A 22,644-nucleotide genomic window follows, 5' to 3' on the forward strand; every position below is an offset into this window, starting at 1 on the left:
TCAAGGCTAACCGACCCCAATCTTTCTGCCATAACGAACGTCGTATGCACTCAATTTTTGAGTCCATTTGGCAAGCTGGTTAACAATAAATGTTGTCAAGTGTCAAGAAAAAAATAAAATACTACAATAAATTACTTAAAATTACTATAATTATATTATTATTACATGACACCTCTGATTATGCAAGTATAGTTATTTTAACCACAAAATATTATCATCTTTCCCAAAAATATTTTCATTAACATTTAAAAAATAGAGAGCTGAGAGCTGGGTCAGAAGTAAAACACTTGACCAAAGACTTCAGATATGAGAGTCCTGAGAAAGATTATAGGCGTGAACAGATGGCATCAATGGCAGTATCATATTAAAAACGAGGATATTAGGAAAGAACTTGACATTGTCAGCATCCAGGAATGCGTTAGCAGAGCTAATCTCAGGTGGCATGGTCACTTAAACAGAATGGGCGAGGAAAGATTAGCAAAACAAGTGTTCTCTGCCAGGTTGGCAGGAAAACGACCGAGAGGAAGACCATGATATAGGTGGATTGATACGGTACAAAGTGCTTTAGACGATAGAAATATAACAGCTGATAATATTGGAGCGTTGACAAGTAATAGACTGATTTGGAGGAAAATTGTAGATAGGAAATTAATAATGATGTAATTTTTTTCATGTAGTACTATCATATTCTGTACACCCCTTGAGGGTACATGGCAGGAATTTGATGATGATGATGATTTAAAAAATATCCCAAAATATAGACCTCCCACCTCAAAAAAATAATAGAAGCATTTTATTTCAACACGAACGGAAAAAATTCAAACTAATAAGAGGCTCTGTAAATTTTTGTTATTAATGAGACTTAATACTTTTTAGACTGCATAAATATTTGATTTCTTCAAATAATATTTAATTTCGGTATAACTTGGTTTAAATGCTATATATTGTAAATATTCATTTTTTGTTTAGTCGTCATAATCATTATACTATAATTTTATGTCTTGTAATGACTCAGAATAAATAAAATTTTCATTAATAATTTTCGAATTTATTTATACTTGTTCTTTCACATCCCATCGATTCTAATTAGTGTAGGTTTTTTAGTCGAAATTTTTTTGCAGCCCACTTGAGAAACACTTTTATGACAAATGGCTTGGGTTCCAATTGAGTTTGACAGTCCTGCTGTAAGACTCAAGCAAAACCACATGTTGAACCAGTAAACACAGTATCTAGCTCAAATTCAACAATAAAATTCAACTGAACGTGTTAAATTTCGTAAATGTGTTAAAACTAAGAAATATATATTCTCGTGGAAAGGCTTAGATGTTGGTTATGCATTTTTACTAAATAATTTAAGAAAATTACGACAAACTAGGATATACATTAAAATAAATTTTAATATATTTCAATATTTCGGCAACGTCATGTTGCCATTTTCAGGAACTTAAGAACAAGACACGTGCATGCAGGCACAACAAACAGTAAGTGAGGAAGAAGCAGGAAGCAATTATTTCTCCTAAAGACCTGATGTGTCCCCTAGCAGGCAATGTTGGTATTCTTGGGCGATTGGGCTGAGGGTCTTCTGATGTAGGTTTCCCAAATTTGAGGCAGTCTCATGCAGCCATATTTGTTGAAGTTTGGATTGTTTCTTAGGGTTGAAGCAGATTCCTTTAAAAGCCTTTCATATTTGTATTTACTATGGTGTATAATTGTGGCTTTACTCCACTGTTTTCTATAGCAGATATCCAGCGCATGGTCAGCAAGACAATAGGGGCTGTATTGGTGAAACCCGATGTAGTTCTTGTGTTCTGAAATTCTGATATCTGAGGTCCTGACTATTTGGCCAAAGTAGGACAGCTTACAGCTGCAAGGAACCTGGTATACACCACGTAGGTCTAGGTTGGTGTTTAGTAGAGCAGATAAGGGATGCCAGTATTTTATATGGTAACAAGAAGTTAATTCGTGTTTTTTCTTAGGATTTTTGTAATTTTTTCCAAGGTGCCTCGGATATAGGGTATGGTGATGGATTCAGAGTAATCCTTATTGTGATGGGGGAATTGTGGTTTACTGGTTTCAATATTTTTTTGGAGGGTAGCCATTGGCTGAGAAAGTGTTGAGAATGTGGTTTAGTTCTGTGGTTAGGGCATTGTCATTTGAACATATAAGTTTAGTCCTGTTGTGTAGTGTCTTAAAGACTCCATATTGTTGCAAGGAGGGGTGGTGGAATTGTTGGTGAATGTATCTGCCTGTATGGGTGGGTTTTCTATAGATTGAGAAAACCAAGGTTCCATCAGGCTGGCGGGTGACTAGTGTGTCTAAGAAAGGAAAGCAGTTGTTTTTTTCCTCTTCCAGTGTGAATTTGATTCTGGGGTGTTGGTTGTTTAAGTGTGTTAGGAAGGAGAGGAATGCATCGTAGCCATTTGGCCAAATAGCAAACACATAATCAATATAGCGAAGACAAATGGTTTTTTTTTTTTGTGGGGCAGAGTTTAAGGCTTTCTCTTCAGAAATCTCCTGGGGAGAGTGGAGAACCCACGGCTGTCCCCTCAATTTGTTTGTAGAATTTTCCTTGCCAAACAAAATAGCCCGAGTTCATTGTGAACTGAAATAGGTCTGTGATATCAGGAGGAAATTTAGCTTGGATTAGCTCTAAGGATTCTTTGAGTGGGACATTTGTGAATAAGGAGAAGACACCAAAACTGACCATTAAGTCAGTGTGTTTGAGTGTAAGGTTTTCTATGCTGGCTTTGAAGTGCGCTGAGTTTTTTTATGTGTGAAGATGTGTTGCCAGTATAGTGTGAGAGAGCTTTGGCCAAATGTTTAGCTAGTTTCTATGTGGGGGAATCAATGCCATCCACATATGCCGTAATGGCACATTTCCCTTATGTATTTTTGGGAGTCCATAAATACGGGGGGGGGGGGGGGGGGGGGTATGCAGTTAAATGGTTTTAATTTGTTAGTGATTTCCACAGGCCAAGAAGTGACCTTCTTAAGAAGAGGGAGTTTTCTGATTTGTGAGTTGGTGGGATTGTACTCGATAGGGAGGTAAGTAGCCCGGTCTAACAATAGAGCTTTCAGCTTACCTATGTAATCCTTTTGGTTAAGCAATACTGTGGCATTCCCTTTATCAGCTTTGGTGGTTATTATTTCCTAGTTTTTTTTTAATTCTAATAGAGATTTAATTTCCTTACTGGGCATGTTGACTTTTGGTGGTGTTGCTTTGGTCAGAACACAAGCCACATCCAGTCTAATATCGTTGGTGACATGGTTTGGAAGGTGCCGTATCCTGCATTCAATTCGCATCATAATATCTTCAGCAGGTATTCTTCTGGGCGCAATGGCGAAGTTGTGGCCATGTGCAAGGGTATCAATTGCTTCAGGTTTCACGCTAAATGACGAAAAGACTATCGTTTCGGTAGTAAGTTGTGGTTTCGAGATCGAGTTCTTTTTTAAATTTTCAAATTTTTTGATGTGTCGATCTATCTCGTACTTTTTTAAATTCTTTCTCCACTGCAGTACACGAGATGTCGTATAAAATAGACCAAATTTCGTGGCTTAAGGTGCTTGAAAGTTCATCTTCGAATGCCTGGGTAGCTAAGTTAGCATCATTTAGGAAATGGCGAGTCGTAGCGATTTGTTCCCTGAGCAAAGCTTGCTGGCACGGTTATAAATACAAAGAACCTTTCGCAAAGAGAAACAGTGCTTGAATTTGACACAGTTAGGAATTATCTGGTTATCTCGGCAGCATTTTAGGAAGGCAAGACGATCCAGTTGTCTTGATATCTTTAACTTCATTTTACTGTAATGGCGTGCTTTACGTGTGATATCATCTCTGTGGATTATCGTAATTCTCATGGAAAGGCTAAGACGTTGGTTATGCATTTTTACTAAATAGTTTAAGGAAATTACAACGTAAACTAGGATATACATTAAAATAAATTTTAATATACTTCAATATTAAAATTTATTATTATTATTACATATTTATTAACATTAAAGTTCCTGAAAATGGCAATGTCACGTTGCCATTTTCAGGAACTTAAGAACAAGACACATGCACAACAAACAGTAAGTGAGGAAGAAGCAGGAAGCTATCTTTTCTCCTAGAGTCCTGATTGTTCCCCACAGCAGACAATGTTGGTATTCTTGGGCGATTGGGCTGAAGGTCTTCTGATGTAGGTTTCCGAAATTTGAGGCAGTCTCATGCAGCCAAATTTGTTGAGGTTTAATTTGTTTCTTAGGGCTGAAGCTGATTCCATGAAAAGCCTTTCATATTTGTATTTACTAAGGTGTATTATCGTGACTTTCTTCCACCGTATTCTATGGCAGGTATCCAAGCGCATGGTCAGCAAGACCAGAGGGGCTGTATTGGTGAAGCCGGATATAGTCGTTGTGTTCAGAAATTCTGGTATTTGCTGTCCTGCCTGTTTGGCGAAAGTAGGACAGCTTACAGCTGCAAGGGACCAGGTATACACCAGTTAGGTCGGGGGGGAGTCTTTAGTAGAGCGGATAAGGGATGCCAATTTTTTATTGTTTGTTGTGCCTGCGTGAGACTGCCTCAAATTTGGGAAACCTACATCAGAAGACCCTCAGCCCAATCACCCAAGAATACTAACATTGCCTGCTAGGGGACGCCATCAGGTCTTTAGGAGAAATAATTGCTTCCTGCTTCTTCCTCACTTACTGTTTGTTGTGCCTGCGTGCATGTGTCTTGTTCTTAAGTTCCTGAAAATGGCAACGTGACGTTGCTGAAATATTGAAGTATATTAAAATTTATTTTAATGTATATCCTAGTTTACGTTGTAATTTCCTTAAATTATTTAGTAAAAATGCATAACCAATCTAAACCTTTCCACGAGAATTACGATAATCCATGGAGATGATATCGCACGTAAAGCACACCATTACGGTAAAATGAAGTTAAAGCTATCAAGACAACTGAATCGTCTCGCCTTCTTAACACGCTGCCGGGATAACCAAGTAATTCCTGTGTCAAATTCAAGCACCGTTTCTTTTCGCAAAAGGCTCTTCGTATTTATAACCGTGCCAGCCAAGCTTTGCTCAGGGAACAAATCGCTATGACTCACCGTTTCCTGAATGATGCTAACTTAACAATCCAGGCACTCGAAGATAACCCTTCAAACACCTCAAGCCACAAAATTTGGTCTATTTTATACGACATCTCGTGCACTGCAGCGGAAAAAGAATTTAAAAAGGTACGAGATCGACGCATCAAAAAATTTTAAAATTTAAAAAAGAACTCTATCTCGAAACCACAACTTCCTATCAAAACGGTAGTCAACCTATCGTCAGTTAGTGTGAAACTTGAAGCACTCGACGCTCTCTCACGTGGCCACAACTTTGCCATTGCGCCCAGAAAAATACCTGCTAAAGATATTATGATACGAATTGAATACGGGATACGACACCTTCCAAACCACATCGCCAATGATATTAGACTGGATGCGGCTTGGGTTTTAACCAAAGCTACACCACCAAAAGTCAACATGCCCAGTAAGGAAATTAAATCTCTACTAGAATTAAAGAAAAACAAGAAAATAATAATCACCAAAGCTGATAAACGGAACGCCACAGTATTGCTTAACCAAAAGGATTACACAGGTAAGCTGAAAGCTCTATTGTTAGACTTACCTCCCTATCGAGTACAATCCCACCAACTCACAAATTAGAAAACTCCACAGGCTCCTTAAGAAGGTCACTTCTTGGCCTGTGGAAATCACTAACAAATTAAAACCATTTAACTCTATACTGTACTGTATTTATGGACTCCCAAAAATTCATAAGGAAAATGTGCCATTATGTCCCATAGTGGATGGCATTGATTCCCACACATACAAACTAGCTAAACATTTGGCCAAAGCTCTCTCCACTATACTGGCAACACACCTTCACACATAAAAAACTCAGCCCATTTCAAAGCCAGCATAGAAAACCTTACACTCAAACACACTGACTTAATGGTCAGTTTTGATGTCTTCTCCTTATTCACAAATGTCCCACTCAAAGAATCCTCACAGCTAATCCAAGCTAAATATCTTCCCGATATCACAGCCCTATTTCAGTTCGCAATGAACTCGGGCTATTTTGTTTGGCAAGGAAAATTCTACAAACAGATAGAGGCGACAGCCATGGGTTCTCCACTCTCCCCACCTTTAGCCAACTTTTATATGGAGACTTTTGAAGAGAAAGCCTTAAACTCTGCCCCACAAAAACCAACCATTTGGCTTTGTTATATGTTGATGATGATGTGTTTGCTATTTGGCCAAATGGCTACGATGCACTCCTCTTCTTCCTAACACACTTAAACAACCAACAACACCTCAGAATCAAATTCACCCTGGAAGAGAAAAAAAAACAACTGCCTTCATTTCTTAGACACACTAGTCACCCACCAGCCTGATGGAATCTTGGTTTTCTCAGTCTATAGAAAACCCACCCATACAGGCAGATACATTCACCAACAATCTCACCACCCCTCCTCGCAACAATATGGAGTCATTAAGACACTACACAACAGGACTAAACTTATCTGTTCAAATGACAATGCCCTAACCACAGAACTAAACCACATTCTCAACACTTTCTCAGCCAATGGCTATCCCACCCCCCCCCCCAAAAAAAATCCAAAAAATATTGAAACCAGTAAACCACAACCGTCCTCCTTCCCTCCTTCATAACAAGGATTAATCTAAATCCTTCACTATACCCTATATTCGAGGCATCTCGGAAAAAACTTACAAAGATCCTAAAAAAACATGAAGACTTCTTGTTACAGACCATATAAAAAATTGGCATCCCTTATCTGTTCTACTAAAGACCAACTCCCCCCCCCCCCTAGACCTACGTGATGTATACCAGGTCCCTTGCAGCTGTAAGCTGTCCTACTTTGGCCAAACAGGCAGGACAGCAAATATCAGAATTTCAGAACACAAGGACTACATCGGGTTTCATCAATACAGCCCCTATTGTCTTGCTGACAATGCGCTGGATACCTGCCATAGAATACGATGGAAGAAAGTCACAATAATACACCATAGTAAATACAAATAAGAAAGGCTTTTCATGGAATCAGCTTCAGCCCTAAGAAACAATCCAAACCTCAACAAATTTGGCTGCATGAGACTGCCTCAAATTTGGGAAACCTACATCAGAAGACCTTCAGCCCAATCGCCCAAGAATACCAACATTGCCCCCTGGGGGAGGGACCATCAGGACTTTAGGAGAAATAATAGCTTCCTGCTTCTTCCTCACTTACTGTCTGTTGTGACTGCATGCACGTGTCTTGTTCTTAAGTTCCTGAAAATGGCAACGTGACGTTGCTGAAACATTGAAGTATATTAAAATTTATTTTAATGTACATCCTAGTTTACGTCGTAATTTCCTTAAATTATTTAGTAAAAATAAGAAATATATAGTAAATGCTGTTATGGCAGTTTCAGATATTATGGAATTCAGCTGAAGAGAATTTGCATTTCAACTCAAAAACTGTTGGCTTGCTTTTATTTTTGGGTCGGCAAACTTTTGTTAATACTGCACTAATCATATGCACATCTTCATAGCTGTTCTATCTCTACAGGCCTAAATGCGAAACAGACAGCGAAACATGCTGTCTGTTTCGCATTTTGCTGTCAATTCTCATTATTAATTCATGAAGGATTGTCCATTATGTATCTCAAATTTTGTAAATTACTGTAATTTTTGCTTGAAATAATGGGAAAGAAGATGACGCTATTTGGATAGAATGCACACAAGGAAACTGCTCTCTACGCCGAAAATAGCAATAGCAAATAGGGATTCTTGGTAAGTCATACCCATTTTTAGTTTTTTCTTGAACACTTTAGTTTCTGAAAATTCCTGCATATATCTCGCACCACGATTTTTTAGCTTTAATTTTGGGAAAAAAAGTGCGAGTTATATTCAAGTAAATACAATAAAATATTTTCATTTTGAATGGAGATACTTAAGATGTTCAGTTACATTTTATAATAATGATTACAGTGAATAACTAGATATGAAGTAAATAATGATTACATGATAACTAGATATAAAGTTATATAGATCTTCACCCTGCCAAAAAAATAAAATAAATAATATAAATAAATTTATGGATTACTTTACCTTTGACTGTGGTTTCCACTTGTTCAATATTTTTACAACCTTTATATAAAAATAAAAACAGATTTTTTTTTTGTTTGTTGTTTCAATTTCATATAAGAGAAAAACAGTACTAAATAATAACTATAAGATATTATATTCAGCAATATTGACTAAGTATTCAACAGAACTGGACTGGTCTAAGAAGGCAATGTGCATATAGTGTGAGATAATAGAATAATAAGTTAAGCATTTTTTTTTTTTATAATTTAGTTAATGATATTAGGTTAATTTGTTGTGGTTTTATATATACATGTATATATATTTTTATGAGTGTGCGTGTTTCTGTCAGAGTGAGTTGTTTAGCTTTCAAGAACTAAGGTAGCCAATATGTCTTTCTTAGGGGGGGGGGGGGGTTAATATGAGAAATCTGTTTGGCACAGCATGCATGAAGTGTATTTTGTTCAAGATCTGTGAAAGGAAGCGAGGCTGGTGGAAAACAAAAATATGCAACGAATGTTTTTAGAGTGAGTATTTGGTGTATAGGGAGGGTAAAACATGCTACAGTGGGGTGAAGTGCATTATTGACACAAGGCATGAAAATGTGCCAAACAAGACTGCCAATGACAATGCAGGAGTAGAATGTCAGAAAAATGAAGAGGACATCAGTAAAGAAACAACACTTATGTGAAATTCTTCAAGATAGGCTGCAAGATCAAACAATTGCAAAATGCTAGATAACTGGTAAAGTTGTGAAGAGAAAGAAACAAGAAGTTCACGGTAAGAAGCAGGAACATATGGCAAAGTAAGAGTGAGAGTGTAAGAAGAAAAAAATTATATAGTGATTCGGTGATAAGAATAACTCTTAATTAGAGCATGAATAAATTTGTTTCCCTGGTCAAAAATTAATATATTAATGAAGCTGTCAGAGTACAAAGAGATAAGTGAAAGAATTTATTGTTTTGGCAGGCACCAATGACCTAAAAGGTGAAACACAGTGTATGACAGAAGATATGAAAGAGTTACCAGAAGAAGCATAATGGAAGAGTGAAAAGATAGAAAAGACAATCAGTCTGCTTCCATGGTATGATAGGGAAAAAATGAGGAGGAGAGCAATGATTGCAAATTGATCAATGAATAGGTCATGGAGAAGGAATAGTGTATGGTTGATAGAAAGAATTGAATTTCTCAAAGTAGGACTACATGCTGCTATTGGACTGCACTTAAATGGATATGGAGTTAGGTGTCTCAAGAAAGCACTGCTCACACTGAGTATGTGAAGGTCAAAAATCGGGGGCAGTAGAATTACTAGGGAGGAGGATTCAAATGAGTACGTGCATGCAGACACAAAAGAAGCAAATGAGAGTGCAAAAATTAACAAATATGCAGAATTCAGTCTCTCAAGTAACAATGAATGGGATAGTCAATACAAGGTCTAAAGATTATTTTGAGTCTAAAGGAGATACTGAAATTTGTATACACTAATGCAAAGTACCAAGAATAAGAGGGGCAAATTAATGGCTGATTGGTGCAATCCTGGCAAAAGTTACAAGCATCAGTGAGACTTGGTTGACAGCAGATTATATAGTTCATCATCAATGCTTCATGAATGCAATGTCACTGGAGCCTGATGCAATTTTCACTATTTTCTGCCATTCCTTTCTGTCCACTGCCAGGTGACTCAACTCTTGCATACTTATCCTACACTACAGAGATGTCCAAAAAAAAAAAAAAGTTGGGTTCTTTTTAAAGAAAATCTTATATAGAAGATATGAGATTTTTGTTCCAATTTGCTTAGACCTTTTCTACAGCATCATCATCAAATTCCTGCCATGTACCCTGAAGGGGTGTACAGGATATGATAGTACAACATGAAAAAATTTACATCATTATTAATTTCCTATCTCCAATTTTCCTCCAAATCAGTCTGTTACTTGTCAAGACTCCAACATTATCAGATCTTATATTTCTATCGTCTAAAGCACTTTGTACTGTATCAATCCACCTATATCTTGGTCTTCCCCTGGGTCGTTTTGCTGGCAACCTGGCAGAGAACACTTGTTTTGCTAATCTTTCCTCGCCCATTTTGTTTAAGTGACCATTCCACCTGAGATTAGCTCTGCTAACGCATTCCTGGATGCTGACAATGTCACGTTCTTTCCTAATATCCTCGTTTTTAATATGATATTGTCATTGATGCCATCTGTTCACGCCTATAATCTTTCTCAGCACTCTCATATCTGTGGTCTCTAGTCTTTGGTCAAGTGTTTTACTTCTGATCCAGCTCTCAGATCCATAAGTTAAAACTGGTTTGAACACTGTTTTGTATACAGCTAATTTAGTGTTCCGACTAATTTCTCTCTTATTCCATATGAATTTATTCAATTGACTTCCCACCATACCAGCTTTGCTGATTCTGTTGTCTATTTCTATATTTAATTTACCATCTTCAGTAAAAATCGTGCCTAAGTAGCTGAAATGTTTTACTTGTTCCACAGGTTCTCCATTCACAACACAGTTGACATTTTCAGTGATTCTGCCTATATTCATTGTCTTTGTCTTTTTATTGCTGACATTCATACCATATCTATTACAACAGCTATTCAATTTAGTCAGAGAATCTTGCAGACTTGTAGCAGATTTATTCAGAAGTATAACATCATCCGCATAAAGCAAAGAGCTGACATTAACATCTCCAATTTTGATATCATGTTTAATACCACTTTCCTTCATAATGTGATCCATATAGATAATGAATCACAGAGGGGATAATGTACATCCAGATTTAACATTAAACCATCTTCCTGTACTTCCTTCAATTCTAACTGCTGACTTACAACTCAAATAAAGACTAAGTATTGCTTGATATAATGCCCCATTGACACCATATTGAATATGGTGTCAATATTGAATAGCTTCTCTCTTGGCACCTTGTCATCTGCCTTTTCCAGATCAACAAAACTTAAATACAGATCTTTGTTATATTCCCATGCTTTCTCGACTATTTGTCGTAAAGTGAAGATCTGATCCTGACAGCCTCTATTTGGCCTGAATCCAGCTTGTTCTTCACCAAGCTTTTCTTCGACAATTCTTCTCAACCGTTTTTCAAGTATACTTGCATAGATTTTGCCAGGAACACTCAGTTAGGGAAATACCTCTGTAATTCTCACATGCAGTTTTATTTCCCTTTTTATATATGGGTACTATGAGAGCTCTACTCCAATCATCGGGAAGAATTCGTCCCTCTGTCCAGGCTTTCTGAACTATGCAGTGCAGCCAGTGTAAGACTCTTATACCACCATACTTCAGCATTTCTGGTCGAATATTATCTACTCTTGCTGCCTCTCCATACTTCAAGCATGGATATGTATTCCTGACTGCATGCCTGGTCAGTGTTTTTTACCACTGTGCTGTCATCACTGCTTGTTTCATTTAGCAGTTTTTCAAAGTAATTACTCCATACTTCAAGGATATCTTTTTTCTCTTGTTTTCAAGTCACCTTTATCATCTCTAATTCCTTTTACAGCACTCTTTCCTCCATTCTTAAGCTTCTTCAACAACCTCCAGAATATTTTGCCACCTTCTTGATATTTTCTATATTCTTGTCAAAGTCCTCCCATGACTTTTGTTTAGCTAGTTTTACACAGTGTTTAGCATTCTTGCATTTGTCTCTATATTCTCTAAGAGCACAAGCTGACTTATTTGACAGGAACTTTTGGTATGCTTTCTTCTTTTCCTTCACTGCTTCTTTAACTTCCTGTGTCCACCAGGGAGTTCTGATTTTTTTATCCTTGCACACAACCTCACCAATATGCCTCTCTGGCAGAATCAATCAATATTTTCTTCAGAGTTTGCCACTGAATCTCCAAGGTTTGATTCCTGTTCTCAAACTCTTTCATTTTTTCTTCAATAATCTTTGTGTATTTTAGTCTACAGTTCACATCTGAGAGCTGCTCAACTTTTATTCGCTTTAAAACTTTCTTACATGTTATTCTTTTCAATATGAAATTCAATTTTATCCTGCTCAAGACTAAATAGTGATCACTTCCAATTTCAAATCCTCTGTACACTCTGGTTTCCTGCACCAGGGAGAAAACATCACTATCAACAATAACATAGTCAATGAGACTTTTCTTATTCCTAGCCTCTTCTCTACATGTGAATTTGTGCACATTTTTATGTTGGAACATGGTGTTAGTAATAACCAGTCCATGTCCTGAGCAGAAATCCAACAGATATTTGCTATTATTATTAGCTTTGCTCTTTTCTCCAAATTTTCACAAAATATTTTTGTATGTCACACAATCATTTCCTACTCTGCTATTTAGATCCCCAACAAGGACCAACTTTACCTTTTTCATTGTGTCAGTTGCTTTTTCTAAATCCTCAAAAAATTCCTCCACTTCTACCTTAGTAGAACCTTGTGTGGGACCATAGGCACAAATAAGTCTCATTGTCCAGTTCCCCATTCTCATATTTGCCCAAATTACTCTACTTGAGACTGCCTGCCATTCAAGAAGATTAGTCTTGTATTTTGTGTTGAATACTAGCTACTCCTTCTTTTCCTTGATTGTCATTGCCTGAATATAACATTTTGTATTTATTGCTCAGAAAGATCTCACCAGTTTTTGTCCTTTTTTGTTTCAGTCACCCTTGTCATGTCAATCTGGTACTTATCTAATTCCTCAGCTAGCTCCATTTCTATGCCATTCAGGCTTCTTATGTTGATAGTACCGATCTTTAACTGTGGTGATGTTGAGTTGGGGTTTGTTTTCAGATTTGTTCCAGTAGCTGACTTTTCGCTGTTCGCCCTGGTTCCCTGGCAAAAACAACGGGGGCCTTGTTTAACCGGGCGACGTCCCAGCCGGCATGAAATTTTGTCATGTTGTACCATCATTTTTTATTTTGGTTTAACCAATAAGAATACAATTTGGTCGGCTAAATCCCAAATTGCCAGCCCATCCTCGTTCGTTCAGTATCAAAGTAGATACCCAACAGGCTGTACCAAGAGAAAGTGAGGATTTGACATTAGGTCAGAAGCCTGGTCGGTTCTCCGCATTCCTTTAAAGGCTATGTGGAGGTCTCCTCTCAGTCATACAGCTTTGACCCTTATAATGTTCTTTTAAATGCCAATATTTGCCTCACAGTCTACCACATCTAGCATCCATAATGCACTCATGAATACATGCATTTTCCAGTACTCTCATCTATATGACATGGCTCACTGTTTTACTTTTCCATTATCACATACATTGCCAAGATTTTATTTCCTTTTAACAGTTTAAATCATGCATCATGTTATCCTTTAGGTACATAGCTTCAAACCTCTTCCAGCACAGTTGTCCACTGATTTTTCTTCATGTCATCATCTCATCCCTGAATATCATCCTTTTAGTTTGATTCCTCCTTGTCCCCAATGTTCATTATCAATACATATCTCATTCCTTCATTTCAGCACTATTCTTTCTAAATTCTTCTTCATACTCAATGATTATTATGTGCAAATCATAAATTACTGATTCTTGTAAAGTAAGCTGAAATTTCCCCTTATATTTATGACATCCACTGTTCTTTCCACAACATAAGATAAAAATGCTTGGAAATACTGGGTGTCCCTGTCGTACATCTTTGCTGTTTCCAGAGCCATATTACTATTTTATACTTTTACACAATTTCTCACAGCATCTCTGTATTAGTGTTGATATTCTGCAAGAGATATATCAGGTTCCTGTCAGGGATGTATATTCAGGATGTGCTATTCATGCAGTGCACACACACACACAGAGAATAGCAATATCACTAATATTATATTTTGCATTTATTCTTGCTAAATACCCCCCTAATTGTTTCCTGGCTTTGCATGATTACAAAAATTAAACAGTATTCTAATGCTTTGTGAAGAGGATACTTTGACACATAAACACTACATCACATTTGCATTAACAGCCCAGGTGTGTGGTCACAAATACAAACACCTTTGAATAGACGTACAGATAGTGCAGCAGGTCAAATTCTTCGTGTTCCAGTGGTTTTACACCACCCAGAAAGCAAGGCAGTGTGCACTAAGACAATAGCACCAAAGAAATCAGTGGCTATGATTGGATATTGTGTCAATCAATCCAACTGAACATTGTCATGAGTTGTTTTTGTTTTCTGAGTTTCATCTGTTTTACATGCATGAAGTATGAACTGACATGTTTAGGAGACCAATATAGACAAGTTTTTAATATATAATTTTCTATAAATAATTTATAACTTCTTTGCCCACATTTACAATGGGAAAGAGTGTTGACAATCTGAATGTCCTGTTTTCTGCTAGAGTATTCGCAGATTGTATGATTATAGTCAAGGAGGCTGGAACTTATGTATAAATAAGTAATTGAAATGAGTTGATTCACCTTTCTTTGGTTCAATCCAGAAAACAATAATTTCCCAATTGAAAGTTTATTTTTCACTTGGTCAGGCTATAATAAATTTAGTTCAATCCTTTATCCAAGTGTGTGCAAACAAAGTTTGTGCCTGAAAGTATTTTCAGGACTGGGGGTAAAGTGGTACAACACCAGGCAACTCCTTGCAAAGGTGGAGCAAGCTACCAACACTCCTATCTCAATATCTCCCATAATGCAAAACACATCTCCTTGCAGATATGTATAATGTTATGCATTAAGGGAAGGGCCACTACCCAGACTAGTTTCAACCTTTATTGAGGTCTCTTCAGTGGGAGCCAGGCCCAAGTGGAGATACCAGGCAAAAGCATTAGCAAGGTCATCTCCTCCTATAGGAGTTGCCAAACAGTGCACCACCTTTTTATTAAATTACTCTGGATTTAGGGAAAGATGTTGAAAGTTTATTTTTCACTTGGTCAGATTATAATAAATTTAGTTTAATCCTTTATCCAGGTGCAAACTTTGTTTGCACACACTTGGATAAAGGATTAAACTAAATTTATTATAATAATTTCCCAAGCGATTACTTTTTCCGATTTCTATGCATATTACATGACTGTATTCAAAAATCACATCAAAATTCAAATTATCTATGTCTCACTCCAGTATTTGCCAATGATAATCTAATCTCAGCACAAGGCATAAACCCTTTGTGTTTCTCACATAAACAACACACGTGAAGCATAGGTCAAATTAACTACTGTTCACTTTTTTGATAAATTAAATTACTCAAAGTTATGATACAATTAATTGCATTGGGCCAATTAAGATGAATGCCGATAAACTATGCACTCTTAAAACTTTCATACATCAATAAAAATGCAATCATACGGTCATGTATTTTGCCATATTGGTCTTCTACACCCAACCTAAACGGGCATGCGATACCACTGGTTCCTGTCCACTTTCTGATCTATGCTGTCAAATGCTTTCTAAAAAAAACTTTCATACATCAATAAAAATGCAATCATATGGTCATGAATTTTGTCATATTGGTCTTCTACACCCAACTTAAATGGGCACGCGATAGCACTGGTTCCTGTCCACTTTCTGATCTATGCTGTCAAATGCTTTCTAAAAATCAATACAGGTGTAAATATTTATATTTATATATATTTATATATAAATATAAATATTTTATATATATATCTGCATCTTCTTAATCCTTTCTCTCATTGTTACATGGTGGTCAGCATTCATTGTAAAGAAATTATGGAGATAAAAAATATGAGCCAGAGCAATTATTTACTTAAAACTAAGAAAATAACCCTTGATGGTTCGACCTCTATATCAAGGTTATCGTTGTGATATAGCTTGTGTTACAGTTCATATATATGTATTTCTGATGATAAGTAAGCTATACTACAACTGATTTGTTAACTGTTTACACTAGCCTGACCTCTGGTGAGAGAAAGAAAGAAGGGAAGAGTAAAGTTTAAACTTAAAACAATAATAATAAATAATAAATAAATGATTTGAATAGACTGGAATTGTGGGCATGGGAAAATGGGTGTCAGTTCAATGTCAATAAATGTAAAGTCATTCACTTCGGCATGATTAGATATCCAATGTCGTATTATATTGGTGGGATTAGGCTAGGGATCTTGGGGTGTTAATAGATAGGAAGTTGAAGTTTAGGGGCCATGTGACAAAGATTGCATATACAACTCAAAAGATAATTACAATGCTGAAACGAACGTTCACATGTTAAGATAAGGATGTTATTTTGCCTTTTTACAAGGCCTTGATAAGACCTCACTTGGACTATTGTGTGCAGGTCTGGTCTCCTGGTTTCCAATTTTGATTTTGATATATTGGAGAGAGAGTACGAAGGAAAGTGTTAAAAATGATATCAGGATCGTGGAATACTGATTATGAAGACAGATTGAGAATTTGTAGACTGCAGACACTAGCAAACAGGAGAAAGAGGGGTGATATGATTGAGACTTACAAACTTCTGAAAGGGTCATACAGGATTTCAACTGATGGAATTTTTCAATTTATGGAGGATGGGGAGAGGATGAGAGGGCATCCTTGGAAGCTAAGAATGAAGGCCACCAAGAAGGATGCGAGGGCTAGATTTTTCTCTCAGAGGGTGGTGCGTGATTGGAATGGATTGCCATTGGATGTTGCGAGTGCAAGCAGTGTGAATGAATTCAAGAATAAGTACGATAGCTGGTCTGTGTAGTATGTGGCCTCCCTCGATGAGTCTCTGAGTCCATGGAGGTCTCACTTAATAATAATAATAATAATAATAAAATAAAATTGATAAAAAAAATTAAAAGTGGAACTATATCAATTGCTAGTTGATTTCACTACAGTTCTGCTACAGCAGAACTGTAGTGAAATCCACTGATCAGGTTTTTTTGTTTTGGGGTTCTTGCCATTTGTTGTTCTGATGCTCTGTGCACAAATGTCATATTAGTTGCTGATGGGTCTCCCAGACTCTTGAAATTGCTAATCCATTATTCTTATTCATCATCTTATTCTCAACAAGAATAATGGATTATTCTCAACAACTATAATACATTATTCTTATTGAGAACAGGATGATGAATCAGCAACTGACAAGTTTGTTTATTTTTTTCCCTCCTTTTTCAAACCAAGTTTTGTTCCTACATTCTAGTGCAGGAACTTGTAAACCCCTGAAGGTTTACAAAATCCATTGCACAAGATAGGTAAGCAAATCTTTAGATGAGCTAAGTATGCTTTTTACTTTTTTGGGTGGTTTTTAACATTATATTTATGCAGTATTCTATTTTTTTTCTGATATTCCCTTAAAGTACAGTATGGTTGTGGCATTTTTTATAATCTTTTTAATCTTTAATAGTAGCATGGGTCATGGGGTGCTTAAGGGTCAAAGCTGTATAAGTGAGAGGAGACTTCCACATAGCCTTTAAAGGAATGCAGAGAACCGACCAGGGCTTCTGACCTAATGTCAAATCCTCACTTTCTCTTGGTACAGCCTGTTGGGTATCTACTTTGATACTGAACGAACGAGGATGGTCTGGCAATTTGGGATTTAGCCGACCAAATTGTATTCTTATTGGTTAAACCAAAATAAAAAATGATGGTACAACATGACAAAATTTCATGCCGGCTGAGGTGTCGCCTGGTTAAACAAGGCCGCCGTTGTTTTCGCCAGGGAACCAGGGCGAACAGCGAAAAGTCAGCTACTGGAACAAATCTGAAAACAAACCCCAACTCAACATCACCAGAGTTAAAGATCGGTACTATCAACGTAAGAAACCTGAATGTTAAAGAAATGGAGCTAGCTGAGGAATTAGATAAGTACCAGATCGACATAATAGGGGTGACTGAAACAAAAAAGACCAAAACTGGTGAGATCTTTCTGAGCAATAAATACAAAATATTATATTCAGGCAATGACAATCAAAGAAAAGAAGGAGTAGACATAGTATTCAACACAAAATACAAGGCTAATGCTCTTGAATGGCAGTCAGTCTCAAGCAGAGTAATGTGGGCAAATATGAGAATGGGGAACTGGACAATGAGACTTATTTGTGCCTATGGTCCCACAGAAGGTTCTACTAAGGTAGAAGTGGAGGAATTTTTTGATGCTTTAGAAAAAGCAACTGACACAATGAAAAAGGTAAAGTTGGTCCTTGTTGGGGATCTAAATAGCAGAGTAGGAAATGATTGTGAGACATACAAAAATATTTTGGGAAAATTTGGAGAAAAGAGCAAAGCTAATAATAATGGCAAATATCTGTTGGATTTCTGCTCAGGACATGGACTGGTTATTACTAACACCATGTTCCAACATAAAAATGTGCACAAATTCACATGGAGAGAAGAGGCTAGGAATAAGAAAAGTCTCATTGACTATGTTATTGTTGATAGTGATGTTTTCTCCCTGGTGCAGGACACCAGAGTGTACAGAGGATTTGAAATTGGAAGTGATCACTATTTAGTCTTGAGCAGGATAAAATTGAATTTCATATTGAAAAGAATAACATGTAAGAAAGTTTAAAGCAAATGAAAGTTGAGCAGCTCTCAGATGTGAACTGTCGACTAAAATACAGAAAGATTATTGAAAAGAAAATGAAAGAGTTTGAGAACAGGAATCAAACCTTGGAGATTCAGTGGCAAACTCTGAAGAAAACATTGATTGATTATGCTACAGAGGCATGTGGCGAGGTTAGGTGAAAGGATAAAAAAATCAGAACTCCCTCGTGGACACAGGAAGTTAAAGAGGCAGTGAAGGAAAAGAAGAAAGCATATCAAAAGTTCCTATCAAATAAGTCAGCTTTTACTCTTAGAGAATACAGAGACAAATGTAAAAAAGCTAAACAGTGTGTAAAACTAGCTAAACAAAAGTCATGGGAAGACTTTGGCAAGAATATAGAAAATAAATATCAAGAAGGTGGCAAAATATTCTGGAGGTTATTGAAGAAGCTTAGGAATGGAGGAAAGAGTGCTGTAAAAGGAGTTAGAGATGATAAAGGTGACATGAAAACAGGAGAAAAAGATATCCTTGAAGTATGGAGTAATTACTTTGAAAAATTGCTAAATGAAACAAGCAGTGATGACAGCACAGTGATAAAAAACACTGACCAGGCATGCAGTCAGGAATACATATCCATACTTGAAGTAGAAAAAGCCATCAAAGGCTTGAAATGTGGAAAGGCAGCAGGAGTAGACGATATTCGACCAGAAATGCTGAAGTATGGTGGTATAAAAGTCTTACAGTGGCTGCACTGCATAGTTCAGAAAGCCTGGACAGAGGGACGAATTCACAATGATTGGAGTAGAGCTCTCATAGTACCCATATATAAAAAGGGAAATAAAACTGAATGTGAGAATTACAGAGGTATTTCCCTACTGAGTGTTCCTGGCAAGATCTATGCAAGTATACTTGAGAAACGGTTGAGAAGAATTGTGGAAGAAAAGCTTGGTGAAGAACAAGCTGGATTCAGGCCAAATAGAGGCTGTCAGGATCAGATCTTCACTTTACGACAAATAGTCGAGAAAGCATGGGAATATAACAAAGATCTGTATTTAAGTTTTGTCGATTTGGAAAAGACATATGACAAGGTGCCAAGAGAGAAGCTATTCAATATGCTGCAGTTATATGGTGTCAATGGGGCATTATATCAAGCAATACTTAGTCTTTATTTGAGTTGTAAGTCAGCAGTTAGAATTGAAGGAAGTACAGGAAGATGGTTTAATGTTAAATCTGGTGTGAGACAAGGATGTACATTATCCCCTCTGTTATTCATTATCTATATGGATCACATTATGAAGGAAAGTGGTATTAAACCTGATATCAAAATTGGAGATGTTAATGTCAGCTCTTTGCTTTATGCGGATGATGTTATACTTCTAAATAAATCTGCTACAAGTCTGCAAGATTCTCTGACTAAATTGAATAGCTGTTGTAATAGATATGGTATGAAGGTCAGCAATAAAAAGACAAAGACAATGAAAATAGGCAGAATCATTGAAAATGTCAACTGTGTTATGAATGGAGAACCTGTGGAACAAGTAAAACATTTCAGCTACTTAGGCACAATTTTTACTGAAGATGGTAAATTAAATATAGAAATAGACAACAGAATCAGCAAAGCTGGTATGGTGGGAAGTCAATTGAATAAATTCATATGGAATAAGAGAGAAATTAGTCGCACTAAATTAGCTGTATACAAGACAGTGTTCAAACCAGCTTTAACTTATGGATCTGAGAGCTGGGTCAGAAGTAAAACACTTGACCAAAGACTAGAGACCGCAGATATGAGAGTCCTGAGAAAGATTAGAGGCGTGAACAGATGGCATCAATGGCAATATCATATTAAAAATTAGGATATTAGGAAAGAACTTGACATTGTCAGCATCCAGGAATGCGTTAGCAGAGCTAATCTCAGGTGGTATGGTCACTTAAATAGAATGGGAGAGGAAAGATTAGCAAAACAAATGTTCTCTGCTAGGTTGGTAGGAAAACGACCCAGAGGAAGACCAAGATATAGGTGGATTGATACGGTACAAAGTGCCTTAGATGATAGAAATATAAGATCTGATAATGTTGGAGTCTTGACGAGTAACAGACTGATTTGGAGGAAAATTGTAGATAGGAAGTTAGTAATGATGTAAATTTTTCATGTAGTACTGTCATATCCTGTACACCCCCATGAGGGTACATGGCAGGAATTTGATGATGATGATGATAGTAGCATTATTGTAAAGGATTCTCTGAAGTTATTTTAGCTATTTTTTTTTTTTAAATAAAGATTAAGTTTATAAATTTATATTCATTTTTCAGGCCTGCTCATCAAAGTAAATTGTTAGAGCACATTTGAGGGTGCTGATCACAAACAGTTTTTGCAATGGATTGGGATATGAGTCCTTACATATTTGGCTGTGTAGGTATCTTCCTTAACGGCATGAGTCCTTATGTATTTGGCTGTGTAGGTGTAGGTATCTTCCTTTATGGTAGACTGTAAAGGAAGATAGCATGATTGAAGATATATGACAAGCGTGCTTAAAAAAGAAAGACAGTTCTTCTTTTCAATCTTGATGGTAAATTGGAATCAGGTGGCTAGGGAATGTATTTTATGTTTGGCACTTGTGGAGTAAAAATGTTGAATATATCTTGTGTTAGCTTGTATTTTAGTTCATATACAGTAGCAAACAAATTAATCCAAAGAAGCCAGATTTTCATCAAATTTTTGGTTTTGGTTTGGTTTTTGTTTCAGTTCACAATAATTTTGGTTTCGGTTTATTATTTTCAGTTCTGGTTTTAGTTCATTATTCTGGATGAGTGCTGCATATTTTAACTGTACCTACGATGTTTATTAATAGTGTGGCGTATTTTTAATAATGTAAACAAGTTGACATTCATAGTGTTTTATTTATTTTGTATAGCTATAAAATGGATACATATCCAAGAAAGCCTCTTCCTCAGCATACATCGATGACTCAAAGACAAATTTCCAATGAGTGTGATGTTGTTTTGGGTATGTTCAATGCAATTTTAAAGAAATTTAGGGAGACAGGTACCTTTTCTCCTGACAGAAAACGAAAATGTGGGCGAAAAAGGAAAACTACACTTACTCAAGATCATTTACTAGTTAGGAAAAGCAATATTAATCCAAGATTGTCTGCTGTAGACTTAAATAGAGACTTTCCAGGTAATGGGATTAATGTTTCTGCCACGACAATTTATTGAAGTTTGCTGGAAGCAGGGAAGACTGCCTATAGACCAAAAAATAAACGACTGTTGACAAAGGCTATGCAGAAAAAAAGACTCCAGTGGGCAAAAGCATACAAAGATGGTAATTGAGAATTGGAAGAAAGTTATATTCTCAGATGAGAGCCGTTTCTTTGTCCAAGCAGAGTAAGTAACCAAAGTTCACTAATCATCAGCTGAAAAGACTTCTCCCACCCACATTCAACAAACTGCTAAACACCCAGCTAATAAGATGTTCTGGGGATTTTACACATCATAGTCCAGGATCACTTGTAACTACTGATGGTATAAGAAAAGTGATCAATACATAAAAATATTGCAGAAAAGAGTGGTCTCACAGATACAGAAAGACAAAGAACTCATCTTCCAACAGGATCTCACTCCATGCCACACTTCGAAAAAAAAAAAAAAAAGTGAAAGAGCTCAAAAATTAAAACATCCAATTGCTTCTGTGGCCAGATAACTCCTCTGACATTAACCCAATAAAAAATTTGTGGACCATAGTGAAAAAGAAACTTGGAAAATTAAATTGTGATATAAAGGATAACTTAATACAATCCATTATAAAGGTATGGTTTTGAGATGAAAAATAAGAAAAATGTGTTCTACGTTTGTAGAGTCCATACCTAAGTGAATTAATGAACTTGTTAGGAACAGAAGAGCACACATAAATGATTAGGAAAAGTGAAGTTTAATTTTTGTACTTATTTTCTTGCAAAATTAAAATTTTTCTTCAAAATGTGAGTGTTCAGGTTAATTTGTTCGCTAATGTATATTCATTCCTGATTATGACCTCAATATAGAGAGCTTTTGTCCTTTATACATTTTTAGTAAAGTAACTGCTCTAACATGTATTTTTGTATCTCCATCATTTCT

General features: G+C 36.5%; 1 protein-coding gene across 2 annotated transcripts in view; it reads right to left on the bottom strand.

Moving 5' to 3' along the window:
• Br140 (bromodomain-containing protein 140) overlaps positions 1-22,644 on the bottom strand; it is a 416,387-nt gene that overhangs the window by 112,881 nt on the left and 280,862 nt on the right. For both annotated transcript variants that reach the window (XM_090413932.1, XM_090413852.1), the window contains exon 12: positions 8,140-8,178. In XM_090413932.1, coding sequence (XP_090270058.1) covers positions 8,140-8,178 — 39 coding nt within the window. The remainder of the gene's footprint in view (positions 1-8,139; positions 8,179-22,644) is intronic.

Source organism: Typopeltis vanoorti, chromosome 1, assembly GCF_054136105.1.
Source record: "Typopeltis vanoorti isolate ZY-2024b chromosome 1, IOZ_Tvanoo_1.0, whole genome shotgun sequence".
NCBI lineage: Eukaryota > Metazoa > Arthropoda > Arachnida > Uropygi > Thelyphonidae > Typopeltis > Typopeltis vanoorti.